The sequence below is a fragment of the Arthroderma uncinatum genome (genome assembly GCF_011692745.1).
Source record: "Arthroderma uncinatum strain CBS 119779 chromosome Unknown scaffold3, whole genome shotgun sequence".
In the NCBI taxonomy this organism is placed as follows: Eukaryota; Fungi; Ascomycota; class Eurotiomycetes; order Onygenales; family Arthrodermataceae; genus Arthroderma; species Arthroderma uncinatum.
Window position 1 is genome coordinate 4,604,141 of NW_022983865.1, and position 18,890 is coordinate 4,623,030.

General features: G+C 48.2%; 6 protein-coding genes across 6 annotated transcripts; 3 read left to right on the forward strand and 3 right to left on the reverse strand.

The window, feature by feature from the left end:
- Positions 1-54: 54 nt before the first annotated feature.
- Positions 55-5,453, forward strand: GIQ15_05164 (chromatin-remodeling complex ATPase chain isw-1; the record flags this gene model as incomplete). The annotated part of the gene is made up of 4 exons (XM_033552581.1): positions 55-2,870; positions 2,925-3,742; positions 3,941-5,000; positions 5,099-5,453. The coding sequence occupies 4 exons, from the start codon at positions 55-57 to the stop codon at positions 5,451-5,453; spliced, it is 5,049 nt and encodes a 1,682-aa protein (XP_033406311.1).
- Positions 5,454-6,581: 1,128 nt separating this feature from the next.
- On the reverse strand, positions 6,582-9,535 carry GIQ15_05165 (DNA repair protein RAD5; the record flags this gene model as incomplete). The annotated part of the gene is made up of 4 exons (XM_033552582.1): positions 6,582-7,557; positions 7,614-8,968; positions 9,027-9,214; positions 9,295-9,535. 4 exons carry the CDS (start codon positions 9,533-9,535, stop codon positions 6,582-6,584), a joined length of 2,760 nt encoding a protein of 919 aa, XP_033406312.1.
- A 770-nt stretch (positions 9,536-10,305) lies between these two features.
- On the forward strand, positions 10,306-11,698 carry GIQ15_05166 (uncharacterized protein; the record flags this gene model as incomplete). Its single annotated transcript, XM_033552583.1, has 2 exons — positions 10,306-11,622; positions 11,684-11,698. 2 exons carry the CDS (start codon positions 10,306-10,308, stop codon positions 11,696-11,698), a joined length of 1,332 nt encoding a protein of 443 aa, XP_033406313.1.
- A 439-nt stretch (positions 11,699-12,137) lies between these two features.
- GIQ15_05167 (uncharacterized protein) lies at positions 12,138-13,283 on the reverse strand (the record flags this gene model as incomplete). The annotated part of the gene is made up of 1 exon (XM_033552584.1): positions 12,138-13,283. The coding sequence occupies one exon, from the start codon at positions 13,281-13,283 to the stop codon at positions 12,138-12,140; it is 1,146 nt and encodes a 381-aa protein (XP_033406314.1).
- Positions 13,284-13,995: 712 nt separating this feature from the next.
- Positions 13,996-14,597, reverse strand: GIQ15_05168 (uncharacterized protein; the record flags this gene model as incomplete). Its single annotated transcript, XM_033552585.1, has 3 exons — positions 13,996-14,120; positions 14,168-14,198; positions 14,262-14,597. 3 exons carry the CDS (start codon positions 14,595-14,597, stop codon positions 13,996-13,998), a joined length of 492 nt encoding a protein of 163 aa, XP_033406315.1.
- Positions 14,598-14,990: 393 nt separating this feature from the next.
- GIQ15_05169 (uncharacterized protein) lies at positions 14,991-18,716 on the forward strand (the record flags this gene model as incomplete). The annotated part of the gene is made up of 5 exons (XM_033552586.1): positions 14,991-14,996; positions 15,062-15,188; positions 15,263-15,598; positions 15,659-16,272; positions 16,341-18,716. The coding sequence occupies 5 exons, from the start codon at positions 14,991-14,993 to the stop codon at positions 18,714-18,716; spliced, it is 3,459 nt and encodes a 1,152-aa protein (XP_033406316.1).
- Between the last annotated feature and the right edge of the window lie 174 nt (positions 18,717-18,890).

The window sequence follows — 18,890 nt, forward strand, 5'->3', positions numbered from 1 at the left end:
AAGACTCTCGTTTGCCAGCAGTCGAGGACGTCGTTGGGCCGATGACTGGACGCGATGGAGACGGATCCGTTCCTCTGGTCCATTGATGAAGTGGTTGCTTATCTCTGCCATGGCTCGTTCGAGGATTGGGCTCGATCATCTTTACCGCGGCCTAATCCAATCCCCTTAGAGAACAATCTGCGAGAGAACTATGTGACCGGCGAGGTCCTTTTAACAGAAGTCGATAGAGAGGCGTTGTCTCGCTATCTTGGTTTAAAACCGCTGGGACATCAAGCTACTATCTTCAAGGCTATCCAGTACTTGAGATCGCGGTCGTCTGAGTTTAGTAAAAGTGCTAATGCTCCAGTGAGCGCACAGCAGCCTGTAGCCGCTGCTTTTGATAGCTTACCAGGGCCTTCTCTTCCTCCCCCTCCTCCTCCTCACATCCAAAATACGCCTATACAGACCCCCACCCGGCCTCCTTCCACGCCACGAGTTCCGCTGACCAACGGTGATTCTTCTCGGTCCGCTAAACCGACGCCTAAACAACCCGTTCTGCCCCCTCCTGGCCAGAAGGAGAACGATGCTATTGCATCTGATGGCAGAAAACGACGACGACTCAACCCCGACTCCTTATCGACACGCGCATTCCGCGTTGTTCCCGAAAACCCTCGACGAAAACGATACCTCTGCTCGCAGAAGCAGCCAGTTAAGGATATATTCTATAATGGAATAGAAAGTGACGATGACAATGATACATTCGGGTTTATTCGCCCACCTAACTCCTCTAGAGGTCAATCTCTCTATGTGAACAAACGAATGCAACATTTTCTACAACAAGTGCCCCAACCTTTCAAGGATGGCAAAGAGGGGTCCCTCGCATTATTCCCATACGATAAAACAGTTGCGTCGGATGCACCACTCTATTTTACACTCTTTGAAAAGAATGACGGAGAATATAGTGCTAGGATGGAAGCGGTAGAAAAGTGGCCACACCTCAAAGAAAAGAGTGCGTTAGACTATCTCCTTGTCAAATATCCCCCCCAGGGCGACGAACTACCTTTGTATGGAGAATCTGGATCCGAAGACTACGACTCCGACACATGCAGAGACATGGACGAGGCCAGGGACGATGCCGAGGATGAGAGCAACAGTAATACGTCTGGTCTGATGTCGGTTGCCGAATTAAGCGCGATAATTGACAACTTTATTGCTGATACCATCGACAAATGGAAGGAGAGCAAGCTGCCAAGTCAGGAAGGAAAGGCACGAACACTATGGAGACAGTCAAGAAAACGAGGGACGGTTTCTAGCGATATACGGCGGGCTAATACCGAGATCACTCGACTGAATGAGCGCCTAGCCAATTGGTCAAAAGGAATAAAGAGCAACGAGTATGAAAAAGGTGATGAGGACAAGGTGCTGCGACAATGCGCGTCCTTGGAAATCACTATCAATCAACGGGAGTTACAGAGATGGAGACTCTCAGTCCTGGAACTAGAAACCTGCCCTCCCAAACTCAGCCGCCCCGTAAGTCGCTCAGAAAAAGTCCGACCACGTCTCCAACGTGACGATGAAGAATCTATTGGATCGGATACCGACGACGCCCTGGACGATGATTCGGATTTTGTGGTGTCAGATGATGCTCAGGAGGGCCATAACGCAATAAGACACCCCAGGGAGACTCGGACTATCACCCCTTCGACTTCATCCATACCGAGCGGTGAAGATACGAGCTCACCACCAGCTTGTCCGATCACGCCAAGTCCCATGAATGGTCCGTTTGAAGACATCGAATTTGTAGATCTAACCCAAGGCGACCAAGCAGACCAACGAGAGATGGTGGAGGATAGTATTGAACCACCCGAAAACCTAGAAATCAATACTCCGCCATTGAATCCAGTGGAAGGCCCCAAGGCCTCGCTTCCGTTTCCATCCTCTACCCTTATTGCTAGTCCAGCGAGCGGTGGTACTCCTCCAGCTGACACAAGTACTGCTGTGCGTCTACCTGATGTTACTGATGTTGCTGGAATTTGTAACATCCGCATGGAGCTTCTACAGGAGCTTCGTGATAGGAAACGCTTCCTTGCTAAGATTGTTTATCTCCTGGCTGATGCAGAACAAGTGAAGTTAGCTAGCTTGGTTGGCTTTGTTGAAAAGAACACCTTGCGCCTACGGATTCGGGAAGCTTTGAGGCTACTTTCGAAAAATAAAAAGGGCAGAATCTCAAATGTCAGTGACGACGATGTCCAGTATTACAAGAGAGTGGCTGCCCTGTATGTCTCATGGCATCAGATCATAATGATACCGGCCGAAGGTATCCCCAGGATAAGTGTTAACGAATCTCGCGCTACGGATAAAATAATTCCTTTCCATAGCGATCTAACCGAAATTCTGCGTGTTAAGCATCCAAGAGAGATAAATAGGGAACTATCTTGCGAAATCATCACACCGTCACAAAAGTCCCATAGCCAGGGCTCCCCGCAGGCTGGAGATCCGATTGTCATCGAGGACGACATCGATAATCTTTGTGAAAAGGATGGCGAAATGGGAGGGGGTGTTAGGGCCACTCCGCGCAAACGAAGGAAGAGAGCCGTCGCAGAAAGTCGAGAAGCCATGGAGTCCCAAAACCGGGCACAGCGGCGTGTTGAGGAACAGGCAACCCAGCAACGGCGCTTACTAGAAGAACGCGGCATTGAAAATCACGACCCACAACGGAAGATCGTCAGTTTTGACGACCCTGTTATCTATTTACATCGCGATATCGGGCGCCATGTAAAAGAACATCAGGTTTCTGGAATTCAGTTTATGTGGAGAGAATTGATCAAGGATGAGAAACATGAGGGTTGTCTTTTGGCTCACACAATGGGATTGGGGAAAACTATGCAAGTGTAAGTTACGTTTCCTACCTATGAACCAATATTTTTTATGCTAACTCCGCGAAGCGTTTCGCTCCTGGTCACCATTGCCAATGCATCAAATTCACCAGACCCCAAGATTAGGTCCCAAGTTCCAGAGCGTTTCCGGTTGTCCAAGACACTTGTTACATGCCCTTCATCCTTAATAGATAACTGGTGGGAAGAGTTCGGAAAATGGACTCCACGGGATGAAGTGACTCAACATAACCTTGGAGTCGTACGGAAGGCAGTGGGATCGGTACCTAAACGACTCTCCGAGATCAATGCTTGGTATACAGAGGGTGGTGTGCTGTTGATCAGTCATGAACTATTCCGACGAATGATACTTAACCCCTCTCGGAAAAATGGCTCTCGGGCCTTGTCGGACGGCGACTTCCAGCTGGTAAAGCGCCAATTGCTTGAAGGCCCAAATATAATTGTTGCAGATGAGGCACACAAGCTGAAAAACGGCGCGTCAGATATTTCAAAAACATGCTCCATGTTTAAGTCCAAGAGTCGCATCGCCCTGACTGGATCGCCCCTTTCCAATCAATTGATTGACTATTATCAAATGATTAATTGGATCTCGCCTGACTATCTTGGAAACCTGAAGCAGTTCAAAGCTAAATACGAGGAGCCCATTAGAGAAGGCTTATACTTTGATAGCACCAACTGGGAATATAGGCGATCTCGGAAAAGACTGGAGGTTTTAAAGAAAGTCCTCGAGCCAAAGGTGAATCGCGCCGATATATCAGTTATCCAATCCGACCTTCCTCCTAAGGTTGAGTTTGTCATCGTAATCCCGGTGACTCGGCTCCAAGAAGAGACATACAACCAGTTCATATCTATGACCATGGAAGGAAGGGGTGACTTCACATTTACGCGACTATGGGCCTTGCTTTCGTATTTGACCCTTTTGTGTCACCATCCTTCGTGCTTCCTGCGAAAGCTCCGCGAGAAGGAGAAGAACAGGAAGGACGAAAAGAAGGCGGAAGGTGGCCAATTAGTGGCTCCTACAGAATCGGAGGCTGACTGCGGTTCGGAGGATATATCAACACCAATAGAGCTTGAAGATGAGGTCATTGAAACGGAAGCACAAAGTACGATAACAGATGAGCTGGTGTCGCAATTTGAGCTCAAGTTCCAGGATATTCCAAACTTGGATTCCCCGGAACATTCCCGCCGTACCCAGATGGTTGGTCAAATTGTCGATGAGTCTATCAACGCTGGAGACAAGGTTCTTATATTTTCAGGCCATTTATACACGCTTACTTATATTGGCCTTATGCTGGAGGCGAAGGGTCAGAAGTTCTGCCGCCTTGATGGGCAAACATTAGTGGCAACTCGACAGGCAGCTACGAAAGCTTTCAGCAGAAGTGACTCGGACTCGCAGGTGTATCTCATTTCAACAAAAGCCGGAGCTTTGGGTCTCAATATCATCGGCGCTAATCGGGTCATTATCTTTGAATCTGATTACAACCCAACATGGGAAGAGCAGGCTATTGGACGGGCATACCGCCTTGGGCAAACGAAAGAAGTTTTCGTCTATCGGTTCGTTATGGGAGGGACCTTTGAAGAACTAATACACGAAAAGGGGGTCTTCAAGAAGAACATGGCACTTCGTGCCGTCGATAAGAAAAATCCCACCCGCTCGACAGGCAAGGATACGAGTGAATTCCGTCGCCCCGTCCGCAGCATTGAAAAGCACGATTTGTCCGAGTTCTACGGTAAAGACCCCAAGGTGCTAGATAAAATCCTTGCACGCCCAAACGACATCCATAAAATCACCCTTACGGAGACCCTTCATCGAGAGGATGCTGTGCAATTTACCCCGGAAGAGAAAAATGAAATTCAAGCAGAGCTAGATGATGAGCAGCTAGAGCGAAGCGACCCTGTTAAATGGGCGCAGATTCAAGAACAAAGGAGATTGACACAAGAAGAAGAAAGGCGTAGGGCACTGGCACTGGCACTGTCCCGACAGCAGCAACGGTCACCATCACCCCCCGGATTCGCGACTGGCCGCAGTTTGATGTCTGGATACCCTCCGTCTATGCGGCAGCGAGTGCCTCCTGGTTATAATGGGCCACCACCCCTTACCCCAGACTTTAGCGTGTTCAATCCACGGTCAGCCTCAGCCCCAATAGCCTCAAGGCCGTTTCAACCACCGCCTTCGACGACTGCCCAAAGCACACCTCCATCGCGACCTCTTCTAATGGCTCCAGTCTCACAACCAGCACGGCCTCTGATGATGGCTCCAGTCTCACGTCCAACACAACCTCCAGTCTCACGTCCACCACGACCTCTGATGATGGCTCCAGTCTCACGTCCAACACAATCTCTGATGATGACTCCAGTCTCACGTCCAACACAACCTCTAATAATACCTCCAGCCTCACTCCTGGCCCGACCTCGAACATCACTTCCAGCTCCAGCCCCGGGTCGACCTCAAACATTACATTCAGCTTCAGTTCCGGCCTCAGAGTCGACGCCATCCCCAATTTCGCACCCTGCCTCCGTTCCACCTATCCCCTCTTCAACCCACCCTCCGACAGTGCCTCCGTCACCAGCCCCTCATAGCCCCTTGGACCCAGCCACCGAACCCCGAAGCGCGCAGGCCCCATCCTCACCTCCTTCAGTGGCACAGACGCCAAATGATGCCAGGCTCAATGGTTCAGATCTAGCGGATAAGGGAACAGGAGGTAAGTAACTTAACGCTATAGTAGCAACACACAAAAATCATAATACTGAGCTGAATCCGTCGGCAAGATCCATCACCGAACCCCGAGAACCCGGTGAATGAAGCTTGCAAAACGCAATAAGCTGTGTTCTCTAGATGATCCCCTCGTTCCCCCTTACACGCTCACAAGCTATGACAAACCCGTCTTGACTCTAAAACGAACCGATCTTACCTGCGCATCCTCGTCTCGTACGTTACCTTTATTTAGTCCTCTCGACTACCATCCGTACTGCTCTTACTTTTCCTCTTGACATGTACCGTTTTCACCTACTCATATTTATTTTGACTTCTTTCTCATATCCCCCGTATTCCAGCCGGCGGTTTATGATATTGTCACTTCCATCAACCTTTGCTCTCCTCCATACGATTTTTCTTTGCATTTTAAAAATGGGGTTCTCTTTGGTTTAAGCTGGGGCGTTCGTGGCACGGAAAAGGGCCAGGCAGCTGTCATGGGATATGATGATACCAGCGGTTTAATCTACGTTTTCTACCTCGTTTCTGTTACACTCACTGGCCCTTAGCAAGCGACTGCACAAGCCATAAAGATAATAGCGTTTCTCCATGCATTATGATTTAATTTCGCTCGATTGATTTCTAGGCTACAGGCAATGTTACTAGATACGACTTACAAGTAGGAATTGGGAAAGCCTCTAGTCTAAACCACCTACTCTACGTAAACAACATGCAGTGGGTTATACGTGACACCTGGAGTTAATTCAGATACTACGTATCTTGATCTAAGCTGGTCAGGTAGGGCTCGAAATAAATAAACCCGACTAGCCCTCTGAATACTTAATGTATGGTCATCGTTTAAAGGTGATGGTACCGTTTAGATATATTGGTAAGCCGGTGATACGAAATTATATATAGAAACTAAATCGAGTGCAAAAGATATCCGAATTGAGAGATGAAGGTCAAATAAAATTATCAAGGGGGCCAGCAAAACGGAAGTGATGATCCTCACTGCATCACCTAAGTAGCTTCTCCAGGTCAGCCAGCCTGGATCGCTGGACCTGATCTTTGGGTCCTGCCTTCTCCTGAAACGCAGTAGTCATGAGAGTCCTCTTTTCCTTCTGGATATCAAGCACTCGGTCCTCAATGCTATCTTCCATCACAAGCCTCCAAACAGTTGTTGGCCGCGTCTGACCTAGACGGTATACACGATCAACAGCTTGGTCTTCGATGGCCGGCGCCCACCAGCTATCAGCCAGAATAACCTGGTTTGCAGCTACTAGGTTGAGGCCTACGCTGCACACGTTCAAACTGGCAAGCATGACAGTACACTCTGGATCAAGGGTTAACTTGCGCATAGCAGCGTCGCGCTTAGCAGAGTTCATTTTCCCATCAATTCTAGCGAAGTTGATATTATTTAGGGCGAGTTGGGGTTCGATCAAATCAAGAAAGGAAGTCCATTGGCTGAAAACCACAGTCTTCGTCCCGGGAGCTTGGCCCTTTGCCGTTAGGATTTTGATAAGAGCTTGGATCTTACTGCTTGATGAATCCGAGTCAACATCGACTTCGTTGGAGTCCTCTCCTAGCTCAACAGCAGGTGATACCAGCGCTGAACAATCTTTGATTTCCGCACGGCAGAGAGGACACCTATGTTGCCGCTCAATCGCCTGTTCAATGCAGGCGTAGTCAAAAGCATGTGCGCAGGGGGTGATGACCGGCTTATCTAGGCTTTCGAGACATATCGAACACTCCTCTTGGTTCTCAATCCTCAATTGCAACACAGTTTGCAGTGCCTTGATGTTTTCCGGAGTTAACTGCACCACTTTGTCTTTCTCAATGAGGTCCATGAGCCCCTTGACGCGGTCATGACAAAGTTTCCAGTGGTTACAAACTTGACGGAGTCGTAGAAGAACCTCGAGGACATGTGAATACGTCGATTTGCCCTTTTTGTTATTTGACCGGAAATCCATAAAGACACCTTTAGCCTCAGCCCTAGAGAAGTGACATTAGATATTTAGTTCGAACGAGATTAGAAATGGAGTACTTACTCGAACATTTCGTATTTCTCCTTCTCATGAGGAAGAAACTTGACGTGAAGAATATGGGACTCCATTGGCGGCAGACGTAGATTTACGAAACTCATGTCTTTCTTGCGTCGCAAGCAGATGGTTGCCATAAGCGCTTGAAGGAGAAGACTGGCATTCTCATCACCAGCGTTAAGGGGCCGTATGAGTGCACTGTGAAACACTGGTAGGTCCTCTAAACCGCCAGACAGCCTGATAAACTTTCCTTGAGAGTACAAATCCTTCAGGTTGTTGACGATGGGAGTACCAGTGAGAGACCAACGCGATCCCGCCTCAAGCAAGCACGCTGCACGCGCCGCTTTCGTTTTCGGTGTGCGAATGGTATGGCCCTCATCTAAAACCACCCTCCGCCAGTGTAAGGAGAACAATCCTTTCTTGGTCTTGGCCAGTTTCCCCGTTGGTCCCAGAAGTTGTCCATATTCCGATGCAAGCGCACCATACGTTGTAATGACTACATCGTATTGACCAAGGTTCGCTCCCTCCTTTTTACCAGCGCCGTGGTATGTCAGAACCCGCAGGGCATTTTTATCAAGGACGTGGGTAGCAATTTGGTCTCTCCAGTTACTCATAACTCCGAGAGGAGAAATAATGAGAGTTGCCCTGGAAGACTTTGGAGTTTTAGGGGCCGAGTTAGCTAGGATTAATGCGATAATTTGTATAGTTTTACCAAGACCCATGTCATCTGCTAGGATTCCACCACTTGCAAGTGGTGGCTCCTTTGAGGAGGTGTAGTTGGTCGCAATGTTCATGTATCTCTTGCCAACTCGCTTCCACAACTGCACAATTTCGTCAGAACCCTCTTCTGGGAGACTTGGTGATTCTCGGTTAAGCATCCATGCTAATCCTTGTCGCTGATATGGAAGTAGTTGCGTAGAAAGCTCAACAGGGCAATCAGCCATCGGCATCTGGGACAGTTCTGTTTCGTCCATGCCGAACTTTTCGACAATCTTTTCTGTCTCTCTGGGATTGAATGCGATGCTTTGAGAAAGCAGCTCATCCAGGCTCTCCGTCTGTACAGTCTGCTCTCCACCCGAAGCTAGATTTGCAAACATAGGCTTGCCCTTCTCCTGTTGAGCAAGTGCCCTGGCATTGGCGCGAGCCTTTGCTGCATCTTCCTTTGCCCGTTTCGCGTCATCTTGTTTTCGCTTCCTTATGGCCGCTTTCGCGACACCGACCGGCAGTTTATCACGCTGCATCTTCTCCAACAGTCGAGCCTGTGCTTCGGGTTCACTGGTTCCAAACAATCGTAGTGTAATGGGACAATCGTATGATCCAATTTCACCAGACAGCGTGCCCTCGACCATCAATTCATTTGAATCCTAAGAGCCAATTAAGCATCGACATCCTAGCAGCCGAGTGCAATACAGCTAGACTTACCATGTAAGGGGCAAGTCGGCTCACTAACACGCGAGGCAGATGGCCTATTTGATGGCCCATGACATTGTCAACTCTGACGGCGTTACTGTCATACTTGTTGGTCCGCTCTCTTTTGATAATGACACACTCGCCAACAGTGGCATGGCCGTTGTAGAATCTCACTCCAACGACTTTTGTTTCAAGGTGGCCTAAATGAATTTGTATTAGTTAAGTCATTGACTCAGGCTTTGCAATCTGATTTCACACTCATTTTGGAGGCAAAGCTTACCATAAAGTTCAGATGTTAAATATACCATATCATCAAGCTCTTGAGAGTCCTGGATGGACTGCATCGCATTTAGTTCTTCATCCCGCTCCATCTGGGTGCTCGGTTCGCCTTGAGTGAGGTCCACGAACCCCTGGCCGTCTCCAAGCTGCAGCCCATTCCTTGCTATCTTTCGACTGGCATCGGTGGGTGGTTCTCCATCTCCGGTGAGATCAACAAGAGAGATTGGCCGTTTGGATGCCATGTTGTATGGGATCCAGGCGCTTTATTTCGTCGTGACATGAATCTTCAATTCAAAAGGAGAAGAGACGTTTCAACGTCTAAACAAAACGCGTGTTTCCACCTTTAACATTTGCTTGGCATGACTTTTTTCGCAGCTCAACGCAAAATATAACATTTCGTGTCCATATCGCGTTGCCGGGCTCTCAATGGGGGACATTGGCGTTGCAGCACCGTGTATTATACGGGAATTTCTCGTCTTTTCGTGTTACCGTCCTCCATCTTCGCTGTATATCGGTTTGCACGGTGAGAAACCAAACCGCAACTTTTCATCTATAAAAATCCTTTGGGCGCGTTAGTGGCACGTGACTTTAAGCTTTGATGTCAGCGCGGATAATCAGTAGCACGTGATTATAAATTTGACGCGCGGTTAAAACAAGCGCCGGCCTTAAATCGAGGTTTCTTTATTCGCTGAGACTTATTGAAATATGGAAGTCAAGCAGAATGTCATTACTATGGCCTTTACTCCGTACTTGGGAGATTATTGTCGACTTGACGCTTTTATATTTTGTAAACATAATTGGCGTTGCTGTAAACTTTGATTACCAGAAATGGCCTAAGCATCAATAGTAGCCAATGGTGACCCGACTCTATACAAGAAGGCTGAAGCCCCTTTTTGCGCAACTTCAGCCCAATTGAACAATCCGACAATCGGGCACACGGCCTCATAGAAAACCTCAAACACATCTTCTCGCACCCGGGGCTGGGACATTCAGTCTAGACTCTGCTCCTAGTATGGATGCCACCTACATGGACAGCTTGAAGGCGTTTGTCGACCGTCAACAGGAGATCTTCAATAATGGCATCAATGCAGGGAAGTTTCAGCCTTGGGTATTTCCCCGGGACTTCGTCTCTATTCCCATCATTGTCATTGCTTTGCTCATCAAATGGCCGCGTGATGGCCCTATCAAATACCTGAAACATCTACTTTATTTCTACTCCCTCTATTCGAACATATATGCCATCTTCCACTGTCGGTCCCTTGCAATTTTGGGCGGCTACGGCATTGGATTGATCTTCTCATGGTTTAGCATATGGAGTGCTGCCTTGTTATTGTTTAATGATGTGCAAGAGAACTACAAGAGAATTGAAAGGTCATTTGAACCCCTTGAGGCCGAGAGGCAGGATTTGCCCAACGGAAAGAACGAGAACCATATGGGTTCAGTCAGGCTGAGATCCCCCCAGAACCAGCGCACTTCGACTCTGGAATTATCGAGTGACGGAAAAATTGGCTATAACCCCAAGGTGGTGCGGCGGTTCAGATGGCAGGGCTATCCAGAATCACTGGGCCATCGTTTTGCTTGGGTCTTTGACCTTCTCATCAGCCAGAGGGGACCCCATTGGAACTGGAGGGCAAAGGACTTTCCAGCTTTGCCTAAGAATATTCAACTTCAGCTTGATCATGGCGAGCGTGCAAAGCCTAGTGACGACTTGCTCTGGGAAGAAGATACCAGGGCCCATCTGAAGGCCTCCTTCTGTAGGATGCTGGTATATTACCTTTGCCTTGACTTCCTGAAAGTCATCGTGATAGGAGATCCGTACTTCCTAGGCTATCTCGACAGTCCGCCCCCTTCGTTCTTCGATTTTTGTGGAATCCTGGCTCCGATAGTAGCTCACATCTATCGTCTTATCCTAACTACTGCGGCCGTTTTCTTTTCCGTAGTATTCCCAGCATCATTAATTACGACGATCTTCCTCGCTATCTCCCTAACACCGCTTCGATTCTGGACTAGAATACCATTTGAGGCTTCATTTCTTTACCCACCCTACTTTGGGAACATCCTGACCTCCACCCTCGACGGTGGCCTAATAGGTCTATGGGGAACATGCTGGCACAAGCAATTCCGGGCTGGATTTTTGGCTCCCGGTAACTGGATCAAGCCTGTCTCTGTGTCTACGCCAACTGGTGGGGAACAGCGGTCATCGATGTTCTGGTGTCTTCATGTCATTATCTCCTTTACTCTGAGTGGAATTGTGCATGCCGCGGGGAGTTATACGCAAGTCACGCCAACGAACCCGTCCGGGCAATTCCTATTCTTTATCAGTCAAATGGTGGGTATATTTATACAGGTGCTTATAGAGAAACTGTCCCATCGGATGATACCCTTCAAAGTTCCGCAATGGTTGAAAATGTTATCCAAGTTTGCTTTCACTTTTACCTGGATGGTTTGCACTGGCCCTCTACTGTGCGATGACTTTGTACTTGGCAGGGTTTGGTTTCATGAGCCTGTGCCTTATAGCCCACTCCGTGCTTTGGGCTTTGGTCTTGAAGGCGGTCCTGCACTGCGTTGGGTAGTACCACCGGTGCGATGGTGGAAGGGAGATAGATGGTGGCAACGCGGTATAATTATATAGATTTGGCTTAGAGCTCGACGTTGTATATATGTGTTTGGGCTGAGAGCATTTGCTAGAGCGAATTACGGATGAAAATATTGGGAATACGGATCATCAAATTCATCAAATATTTTTTTTTTTTGTGCGCTGGACATTAGCCCCCTAACCATAATGGTCTATAATAAAAATGTGTCAAAATGTCGCTTTTGAGTGAGATCGCAGGGTATAACTCATCATTCTTCGTCATCCTCATCAGTATCAGATTCCATGTTTAATTGAGGGATTCCATCGTCACTATCAGTATCGGCTTCATCAAGTTTCTGATGGCTCTGTGCTGTCCGTGATGGGATATTAAACTCTGAAATATTTTTGGGAGTTGGATATCTAGCTTCCTGTGGTTCTGGGAAAAAGTTCATCTTTGCGGTATCCTCAATTCCACTGCTTGACTGATTGCTTGACTCGACCTGCAGTGTTGAAGACGTACCTTCGGTCGTTTGCCGGTCAGATAAGGTTATGGTGACCATGGGCGTATCGTCCTCTACTCGTACTCGTTTGTCGGGCTGAGAAAAGGTGGTTTGAAGGGTATTATCAACATCGTCCTGGTGTCTCCGCTTATTTCCTCGCTCAGCATCCTTTGGTAGTGCCGTCGTTTCTTCTGAAGCAGAGGCCTGACGACCACCAAGTTTTTCGGCCAGAGACTCTCGTACGTCACATTTTTGTATATTTCCCATACCCCCAACAGATGTTTCTACTGCTTCATCGTCCTCGTCGTCAGTTTCGAACTCTAGTTTTCCTTTTCTACCTGCTCCTGTAATTATCACGGGCATACGCGGTCGTAATAAGCCTTCAACCTCTAGATCTTTAGGCTGACTCCTTGCGAGGAAAGGAAGGATACTTGAATGGCCACGTTGAGACTCCATTGAGGATATGGGGTTAAGAACACTGGCCATCACGAGACCTTCATTTGCAGTAAGTATTGACGTGCGGTCAATCTTCGCACGAAGCGATAAAGGAATGAGCTCGGTTGGAACATATGTAAGAACATGGAGCAAAAAGAAGGTGGCGGCATCTGTAAGGGGCCCCGGTTCAGCGGTGCTCTGGCCCTCGGAGCTTGATTTTGACTTGTTGTCTAAAAATGCATCCGCATTGGTGGTTCCAGAGGAACTTGACTTTCCTTTGCTGCCGGTGGGTTTACTCTCGCTGATACCGGCGTCCTTTGGTGGCAACAGGTCGCAACATGATGTCTGAATAGCTGGGGCCAACGACGAAACGCCTGGCTTAGTCAATGTCGGCCCTAGTATAGTGAGACATGTTGAAATGGATTTATATGCGGCTTCTCGGACCAACCGGTTGGAATTTGAGGATGCAAATACCCACATAGTCTGGTCTAAACAACTTCGTGCAGTTGAAGAGCTCCCTGGCCCTAATAGCTCGAGAGCAGTTTGTTGGAGACTTAAAGATGCAGCATGTATGGAAGGTATGACACTCCACAGGGCTTCTCTTTCATCTCTGCCTATCTCGGAGTTGGAGTTATTTGTGTCCTCCCCCGAAGCTGAAGAGGGTACAATGATGGATGCCAGTCTAGATGTTAAATCAAGAATAGAACCAATTGGTATAGCAACAGTAGAGTGCGAGCGCAATTTGAGGAAATTTGACAAGAGTGCTATCAGGCTTATCAAATGTCCACTTCCTTGCTGTATGCCAGACCACCCAGGGAGCCCAAGTGGATCCGGCCCATCGTCACCAACAAGCTCGTCTGAAGGTCTGTGACCAGTGCCCTGCCGTAATGTAGAATCAACCGATTCCCAGTGTTCTACAATAGCCCTAAATAAGTGATCCCCAGTTCGATGGGCTGCTAGGATTGTTGTTCGAATGGCCTTGATCCATTCGTCACTTGCAGTATTTTTTGGAGCACACTGATGCAATGATATAAAGAGTTGTTGAGCCATCGATTTGGTAGACTCAGGAACTGCATTTGGCGAATTTGAGGTTGTTATTATCGGGAGAAGAAGGCCATGAATCTGGGCTGAGAATGGGCGGAAAATTGTTGGGTGGTTTGGAAGGAGTGTCAAAAATGAGCAGAACACGGTCTCAACCAAGGAATTGCCATATTTCAAGCTCCGTCGTGTGTCCATCGGTGGCTTGGTGGATATGATGTTTAAACAGGCGGTTATGAATTGCGGTAGAGTAGGCGTCGTTATTTCCCGAGTCAACGTCTGATAACGATGTGTTAATTGAAATATCCGCGTGAGAGTCAACACACTGAGCTTCTTCAACGATAGAGGATCTGGTTTCTAGCCATTGAACTGTTAGTATTGAATTTGCATTCCATAACTTCGAGGGTCGTTGCAGCCTACTCCTAATATAGCCAGAATCGAGCGAACCCAGGTCTCGCATCCACGCAGGATTTCCCATTGACCAGCTTCCACTGTCGATTTCACAAGAACCACGCCAGACCAGCGTCCTTCGACCGTTTTATCCTGTAGCAAGCTTGTGATGCGGGCCTTCAATTTCTGGACGAGCAGCGCTCTATCTGGCGCTCCGGCGTGCTGGTTCTGGTTTGCCGGCGCAGATAGGATCGCGCTACAGTCACTAATGATAGTAGCAATATATTCCGTCGTCAAGGGCAGTTCCTTTGCCGGAGTCGAGCATAGATTGTGCACTGCTGCACGCAAGGCCATAACCGCCGCCATTTTGCTGCGAATGGAACTTTTGGATGATTTATATAGACAGCAACCCCATAAGGACGAAGAAGAGTATCCCCGCTAGTAGTTCAAACGTCAATTGTTAAGATAGACGTGTTTATAGCTATGGGTGGGAATGCGCAAGCTCAAACAATATTTTTTTTTGATGGCCGTTGGACTTTCGTCACTTTTTTTTTTGGCGCTAGGAGGCTCGGATGTGGATGTGGACCTTCATACAGCTGCGAAGGAGTGACGTCTCTGCTACAAAAACACGCAGCGCACAGCAAACCATCTACAGGGACACTGAGCCTTGATATGATGGTCAGTTGTCTCGGCGAGTATACAATCGTTTTTAATCAGGCCATGCTGCTGGCTCCGAGTACTCTCCTTTTATCCTGAGAAATGACCGTAAGTATGCACATTGCCCGCTGCCTATTCCACGCTCCCCCAGATACTGACGGCGTCTCCTATAGCAAATCCAGATTACAGAGAAGGCTCAGCGCTATCTAAACTTGTTGGACACGGCGAGATGCAATCAGAATTGGCACGAAATACCAGGTCTGGTCCGAAAGGTCGTTAAGCATGCCCCTGGCAGGAAATGTGCGTTGCCCACCGATAGGATCAGTGCCCGTCTTCCACTCTTCCAGTTGCTGATATATTGTACCCTGTGATAGGTTTAATTCAAACGGCCCAGGCAGAAGCTCAGATCGTAGAGTACTGCAGGAAGCGAACCTCGCTAGGCAGCGCAGCGAACGAACAGAGTGCGAACAACCTCCGAGAATGCATACCGGGACTCCAGTCTGTGCTAGGAGATGAACAGAACACTCCTGAAGATTCTTTTCAGGCACAAGTCTGCTTAGCATGGCTGTTCTGGGAATTATCCGAGCCAGATGAAGTAGCAGCGAGTCTTCCCGAGGACTTTGAGGGCAGTGTACAGAATTTAGCTGGCAGCGAGGAACAATTGTCACCATGGACAGAAGTGTGTATAGTCCAAGGTGGCTATTTGAAGGGTGATTAAATACCATATATCTCGGCTTTTTTCGCTGTTGGCTACTAATCGGGATATATAGGAGCTGCTGAGGAGTTGTCTTCAGGAAAGGAGGATGCACTGCAAACCTTCAAATCAACATTTTCGTGGGCTGCTACTCCTGCATCTGCTAATACATCTAACCCTCAGCTTTTGTTCTGGTCGGAACAGTACTTGGCGAGGGTCTCGATGTTGGCCTACGAACTGTTCATATCTCGATCACCAGACTACGATGAAAGCAGCCTCGAATTTGCGCTACGGTCTCTTCGTCTTTGGGCCTCTCATCCTGACGTAAAGGGCAGCGATCCAGCGGTGGCCGCGGATATCACACCAACTAATTCGAGTTCCAAGACGTCATTATGGCGAGCCTACTACGATATTCTCTCAATAGTCTTACAACACGAACTCCCATACCCACCCATCTCAGACGGACCGAAGCGTGTACAACTCTCTGCCGAGTTTCGAAGGATAGAGGCGACCTGTGAAAATGTTCTTCTCAGACACTCCAAATTTCCAAAGGCCAACGTGGTAAACCAAGAAGTTGAGCTATGGGTGCAACAAGTCATTCGCAATTGGGAGGTTTTCTGTGGCGCCGAGTGGTGTGACGATGACTTCGGAGAAGGAGGGCAGGGTGCAATCTCCCGAAATGTTTTGGACGTAAGGATTCATCCCCTGCGAAATGCACCTTGACCAGCTATGTGCAATTGTTGCTAACATGATAATAGATATTATACCGCGCCGCAACTAAAACATTTCATTCTACATTAATCCTGAGAGAACTATTTCACGTACATACAGCTTTAGCAGAGTTTGAGCTCGCACTTCATGCCCTGGATACCTATGTCCATCTAGTAATGGACGCAAAGGAAAGATCTGACCATTCCCACAATCATCTGAGGGATATTGAAGATGACCGGCTTTTTATCTATACCCTGGCCGAGGGGTTGATCATGCTTTGCTGCTTTGGATCCCGGAAAGAGGCAGAGAAAGTAAAAGAGCTCACTGACATACTAGATGGTGTATTGAGTGCACAAGTGCAACCAAATGGACATGGCCTAGCTGAAGCTAGCCATCGATCAGGAGAAACTAGGATGCCCACACAATGGATCCCATTTGCCTATCGAGCCATCGGTATCGGGCTAGCTACATGGGCTAGATGGACTCCTATCAGCGAATCTAGGCCTGAACTTCAGGCAAACGCTATAGATGCCCTGGAGAAGGCTCTGGTAGCGGAAGCTGAACATGAACCCAGCCCTGCCACGGCTTTCGCTCTCGCTCTTCTACGTGCAGAAACAAGAGACTTGGATGGCGCCATTGCCCTTGTTCGGGCAACGCTAAGCTCGTACAATACTGAAGACGATGAGGATCAAACGGACACTCGCTCAGTCATTAACTATGGGGAGAGGGATATCGTGCCGCTATGGCATTTGCTGGCGCTCCTACTTAGCTCAAAAGAGGATTTCAAAACCGCAGCTAATGCCTGTGATGTTGTATTTGAGATGATGTCAACTGAAAAATTACTCCATAAGCAAAGTACCGTTCGACCCCTTCGAAACTCGAATGGAAAGGATGAAGCCACACAACCAATATCATTTACGGGCGAAGGACAGCACTCTAGATTCCCAGATATAGAAACCCGTGAGAGGGAGAGTATGGTTGAGCTACGTATGACGCAACTTGCGCTCATGGATGTTGTTCGCGGCCCAGAGGCTGCCCTCAACTATAGTGATGAACTGATAGGATTATTCGGTCGACTCTTTGCTGGCATTGGCCTAGCTGAAATTGAAACCAAAAGCAATGCGGACCAGCTAACTCCTCCCAAAACTGCCACTGGGACCGTTCGAACTGGACGAGGCAGTATCTTTGGCTGGAGGAAACCCCAAAGACAACAGCAGCAAGACCAGGAAAGCGGTCTGGGCGGTGAAATTGGCACTGCTACCTCAATAGCACCAACTATATCTGATAGAGACCCCGCTACACCAGCGCCAGCCATCCAAATTACAAATGACGATCAAGAATTTGTTGCAGTACAGCCGCGTAGCAGATCTCGCAAGGTCTCCGTTCTACGGAAAGATGGCAAGCTGTCCCAGAAGATACACCATCTTGAAGAAAGTGTTACCAAGCCAACGCTTGAAAAAGGCTCGGTCCCTCTAAGCGAGCAGAATATCCATGGAGCCGATTCCGCAAGGCAGACCTTACCGGCTATCCCTCATAACATGAAATATACAAAGGAGCCAGCTCCAGCTGGACACTTGAATCAGCCACCTATACAGGACGTTAGGATGCCTACAACTCGTCAGTCAGGTTCACTCAACAAAGCATTAACTAGGTTTCCAAGAATCCAGGAGCAAAAGCATTCTCTTAGCCTGCTTGTGAAAATTTGGCTATTCATTGCCGACCTTTACCAGAAAGCCCTATTGTTTGAAGACGCCGTGGAGGCTTGCAACGAAGCGTCATTGCACGCTACTCGTATAGAAAGTCTTGTTGCAACACAGGAGTCATCTACAAGGGCTTTCGCTGACGAAGGATGGGGTGGTACAAAGTCCTCTGATGAAATCTGGGCCGATATCTATGCGGAGCGCGGTTACATCACCCAAGCGCAGTCCAAACCGTACGAGGCCATGAAACATTTTGAAGACGCGCTTATGCATTACCCAGATCACCCACGAGCAACGGTTGGATTGGCTACACTGCTTCTTGATATACACGAACAAATGTTGCCTGCAGAAGAACCAGCCCCTCCGCCATTACCTGACATGTCAAATCTCTCCCTCCAATCACCTTCATACCCGGGGCAGCCATCAATTCTTCCAAAGGAAGTTGACGCTAACGATGCATCAACAACCACGTTACCCAACGATACACCTGAGTCGCTTAACCGCCTTGCGGCTAGGGACCGGGCCTATGGGCTTCTCTCTACCCTCACAAAGCTGGGAACAGCGTGGGATAACTCAGAAGCATGGTTTGCGTTGTCTAGGGCATACGAGCAGGGAGGGCAGATCGAAAAGGCAAAGGAGGTATTGTGGTGGTGTATTGACCTCGAGAATGGCCGGCCAGTCCGACATTGGTGGAACATAGGGTCCGGCGGCTATGTTCTTTGAAGTCATTTCATTTTCATCGCTCGTCGGCCGTATATCGTTGCGTCTTGGTTACGAAATATATAAATTTTAATTTACCTTTGTTCTCGGCCTTTTTCATACACTCTTCTCATCATGCCCGTTTGCAATTAGACTAGATTTATCATAGTGGAAGGATTTGAAATAAGATAAGGTTGC